General features: G+C 52.7%; 1 protein-coding gene across 1 annotated transcript in view; it reads left to right on the top strand.

Moving 5' to 3' along the window:
* LOC103898126 (multidrug and toxin extrusion protein 2) overlaps window positions 1–4,711 on the top strand; it is a 45,032-nt gene that overhangs the window by 31,013 nt on the left and 9,308 nt on the right. The window contains exon 2 of the mRNA XM_019471775.1: window positions 4,360–4,392. Coding sequence (XP_019327320.1) covers window positions 4,360–4,392 — 33 coding nt within the window. The remainder of the gene's footprint in view (window positions 1–4,359; window positions 4,393–4,711) is intronic.

Here is a 4,711-nt window from a genome sequence, read left to right as displayed (position 1 = left end):
GGGCCGCAGGCGGGGGCAGCGGCACCCCCCGAAGCCTCACCTGTGCCTGCTGCAGGTGCCCACGGAGCCGGGCGGGCGGGCGAGGCCCCAGCCCGACGGGGTGGGGGAAGATACTGAGTCGAGTTCACGCTCGATGATGGCGAGCTGTGGGGATATACGCTCATCAGACTGAGCGAATTAAACCCGGGGCAGCGAAAAGAAGAAAAGAAAGGTGAGCTCAGGGTGGTTTTTAAACAGCAGTAGCTGAGTTACCCTAAAGCCACAGCGTAAAAGAAGCCATCAAAGAAAAATCCTGTTTACCAACAGCAGAAAAAAAACCAGTCTGGTTAATCTCAATCTTTGGGAATCAAGCTTTCCAGGACACAAAAGGAACCCTGGGTTGGTTCCCAGCACACACAGCACTGCAAGGGCACGGGCAGGCAGCAGCACACAGCAGCAGATGCGCAGCAAAGCAGAGGCACGGAGGCCATGCGAGGTTTGTGGGGGCCGGTGAGCCGCTAGATTTCTCGTTGTTTTTTTTTTAAACAAGCAACTGCCTTTTGGACAAATTCCACCCACTGTAAACATTGGCTTCGAGCTTCTCTATAACCCCTCTTACAGAGGCATGTCTGCACTAGCAAGCTGGGACAAATAATGATGTGAACAGTCCTGTTTATGTGACTGTTTATGCCAAAAAATAGCGGTTACAGGCAGTAAGAACACCCAGGATGATTAGAGACCGCTGAGAGCTGCCCACTCCCGAGCCAGAGCGAGTCGGCAGCTCTCCTTCACAGGCAAGAGTTCAACCTTTCTGGCAGCCGTGTAACTGCAGGTCCTGTACCCGCTTCAGCGCAGCAGCTGCATCACCAGCCAGCAGCATTTAAAACATTATTAGACATTACATATTTTGACATTATTGAACATTAATTATACCTTGGAGACGCAGGCAGCGGTGGAACACCAGTTCTCCTGGGTCCGAGGAAGCCTCGTCAATCTGCAGGATGGACTTGAGAACACTTACACGGGGTTAAACAGAAAAACCATCCCTGTGTACCCAGTAGAGAGGCTACCCGGCAGTAAGGGTCACTATAGTCTAAAATCATTAGCACGTTTTGCTAATGCACTTACTACTCCAGAATACAGTAACTTTCTTTGCAGTCAGATCATCACGCAAGGGGAGCTATTTGAAGACGGCTATTCTGGTTCGTTCTCCCTGTTGACAAGCCCCAAATCCGTGTGCTGTGTCCATGATGGCTTTGATCATCTGATCCTATGCTGCGGCGCTTAAATAAAAACTAATTTGATTGCAAAAGGCTCTTTAGTTTTTAATTTAGTTGTATTCTGAACTCCATGTTGCACGGAGGGGAGTGAATTTTCCATGGTATCTGGCCATCAGCCAGCAGCAAAGTCTCTTAAAAGAAAGGGACACTCTTCAAACAGTTGAGCGTTTGACATAAATCCATTGTGTTCTGACATTTTTCTTATTCGGTAGCTCTTAATCGCAATGGTTCCAGACACGGTACATTTGTGGGGTTTATTTTAGTAACGGGACGTTGGCTGCATTTCAGAATATGGACATACATATCTAGAGAAAGCCCTGGGTAGTCATCCTGCTGGAAATCTGCAGAAAAAAGGCCTAATTCTGCTCTACAGATGATGCAAGCAACTGCAATCCTTCTCCCTTCAGCTGCTTTCTTCTGGATTCACAACAGCATCGCTGAGAACTGCAGAGGGTCCCAGCTGCGGAGACCAGCTCCAACAGGGCAGACCATCTGTCTGCTCCAGATGGTTTGTAGCTGGTCACATATTAACTCCTTTAAACAGGTCTGTGTTAAGGTATCAGCCTTCCAAAACGCTGCACCAAATTCACTGGAGGTCTAAAACGACTGAGTTCAACGATGTTCCGCTCCGAAGGAATTTGACCCTTCAAATTCTTCTAACTGATGTCGCAATACTGTTAATAGCCGGATTTCTGAGGGCAGCTTGGTGTGAGGCTAGCAGTACCTTTGACCCTCCCCATCTGTCTCGGGGCTGTGGCAGATGAGCCCCACCGAACCTCGCCATGCAGCTGGCAAGGTCCTTGCTCCCATCACAGAAAGGGAAGGAGCAAACGTGCTGGCATTCAGTGCCAGTGCAGGGCTCAGCCTGCAAGTTTGCACCGACCCACGCGCCCCTCGGCAGCTCACAGGCTAGTCTCAGAGCGGGGAGGCTGAAGCAGAGCCAGGTCTGTCGTGCCAGTGATGGGGTAGACCTCGGGGCACCCCCGCTCATCAGACCAGGTCCTGGGGTGCCCGTTCTGCTGCTTCCCGGCAAGACTGGGATCCGCATATCACCACGGAAACACAAAACGGCTCTTCTGAAAGCAAATATAGTTGATTTCAAACAGCAGCAGCAAAACACGAGAAGGGGGTTTCGATCACAGCCCTTCTATGTGTATTTGGTTCCCTAGGGGCTAGTTCAGTACCTGGCTTCTGGGGCTGGGAGGTAACATTTCTCCCCTAAGCCTGAAGAGACAGGGCTTGTTATTTTCAAAAAGTCCTTTTTCCCAGCTTTCTGCCTGATTCTCTCCCTCCTCTTTGCCAGCCCAGGTTATTGATCTCAGCGGGGTCACAAGTAAACTTCAAAGGGACTCACACTTGCGCTGCTTGTTGAGGACCACGAATGGCACCATCTGAGCCTTATCATTTCCCCTCCTGCCTCCACGTGAGATAACGGCACCGCAGGAACCCTCTGGCCATCATGCATCCGGGCTGGTGACAGCAGTCACACCACCAGCCAGGACACACATCGTTCGCTGCTAAATACTCCTATTTCTTCACAGCTGCCACTGCAGTGCCATCCCGCAGGCAGCACAGGCTCCGGCACATGCACCCAACCGCCCGCTGCTCTGCCGGCCACAGGGGAGGGAGGGATCACGGAGAGAAGCGGCAGCCCCAACTCGCCAAGCCCTGCACAAAGCCATGCCATTTGGAGCAAACACCAGTGACACGTGCTGCCTTTTACCTAGCACGAGACTGGAGTGACACCTTCTCTTTCATTTCTTCAGTCCATTTTCCACCCTCAGAAGATGTGGCGGAGGTTTGCACACCGGCTGTCTTAACATCAGCATGAAAATCTCTATTTAGCCTCTTTTCAGTGGTGCTGAGCAGTCCTATCTGCAGCTGAGCGCACTGGATGGTGAGAGCACTGAGCACCCAGGGCAGGAAAGGCCTCAAGTCTCTGAAACATTCATGTCAGAATCTGACTTGACTCGTGTCTGAAACATTGGCCCGGGACATTTCCATTCCGCAAGTCAGTTTGTTCCTCTCCTTTCCCCCATTGGAGAGGAGCAAACTGTTCACCTGAGCTCAGTCTGTGCCCGCTGCAAAGCACATCAGGGTGACCTGAGCCACCCAGGGTGGGTCAGGGTGATGTGGACACCACTGAAGGAAGAAGAAACTGTTCCAAAGTTAAAATATGCTCCCAAACTTTACATTGTTCTCTCCCCATTTGTGAAAAGGTTTTGGTGATCTGCAAATGAAATCCCCTGGCTACAGTGAAACATGCAGTTCCTGAAGAAACAACTTCAGGTGAATTTTGCAAGTTGTTCCTTCCCCCTTGACTACGACCAAAATCAGGAGGAACTCAAGACCAGACTGCAGCAGCAGCAGGCACTCTTTTGTCCTGAAATACCCTGATTTCACCATGGCATATAAAATCAGAGTGGCTATGACTCACCACTGCTACTACACAATTTTTCATGATGTCACATTATACCTGAAGGAGCAAGGGGGTAAGTGAAACATTAATGAGACTTTACATTTCTGGATGATGACACCACAGCTATAAGGCACCGAGGCAGCGTTTAAACAGCTGTAAAACCAAGCCCCACTTTGCACTGTAATTGTCTGTGCATTAGAAATAGATTTGGTTACAGCTACTTGGTTACAAGCTCCTGCACTTAGGTAGAATTTCACTCCCTTAACAACCCAAGCTCCCACCCAAACCAAGGCCTCTTCTTGTGCCAGGCAAACACAGCCATGGGCACCCCAGCCAAACGTGGGGTCCGGCAGCCCCCCTTCAAACCTTCGCACCCTGCTAGCTGCACCGCAGCGCTGTGGAGGCAGCTGGGCTCCAGCCTGCTGGGTGGGAATCCCTGGTTCGGAGGGTGATCCCCAGGTCACCCTGTTGGTGAGGTGCCGGTGGGTGGATGGAAGACAGGGGGAGGCTGCCTAGAGCCAGCTGCCCCCGCCATTATCGTGATGCTGATGGCAGAGGGGACATCCCTTTGGTCCTGGAGGATGTGCTGAGATGACCCTGCCTTTGACAGGCCCCTATGTTGGGGGACCCAGCCCACGGCCAGCACATGGGGGGTCCCAAGCCATCGCCCCCAGTCCGTAGCCACCAGCTGGGGCGAGGGTCTCCGGACCCCTGGTCAATGTGTGTGGGATCCCCAGGGGGTCCCCATCCCATAGCCAACATGTAGGAGGGCTCTAGATGTCGGTTAACAAATAGGGGGATCCTCTGCCCCCCACACAGCAGGGCCCCGAGTCCCTCGCCAACACACATAGCAGGGTCCCCAGCCCATGGCTCTCACATGGGGGTGTCCCCAACCCCCCAAAAAACCCCACGGTGGGCTTTGGCCCTAGCCAACACGTGTGTATGTGCGGGAGTCCCCAGCTCCTGCCTCCCCACGGAGGGGTCCCCGAGCCAAGGCCGGAGCACGGAGGGTGGGGGGCCCCTCCCTGGGGCG

The sequence above is a fragment of the Aptenodytes forsteri genome, unplaced genomic scaffold (genome assembly GCF_000699145.1).
Source record: "Aptenodytes forsteri isolate BGI_AS27 unplaced genomic scaffold, ASM69914v1 Scaffold66, whole genome shotgun sequence".
Taxonomy (NCBI): Eukaryota; Metazoa; Chordata; class Aves; order Sphenisciformes; family Spheniscidae; genus Aptenodytes; species Aptenodytes forsteri.
This window is presented reverse-complemented; position numbering and strand designations above follow the sequence as displayed.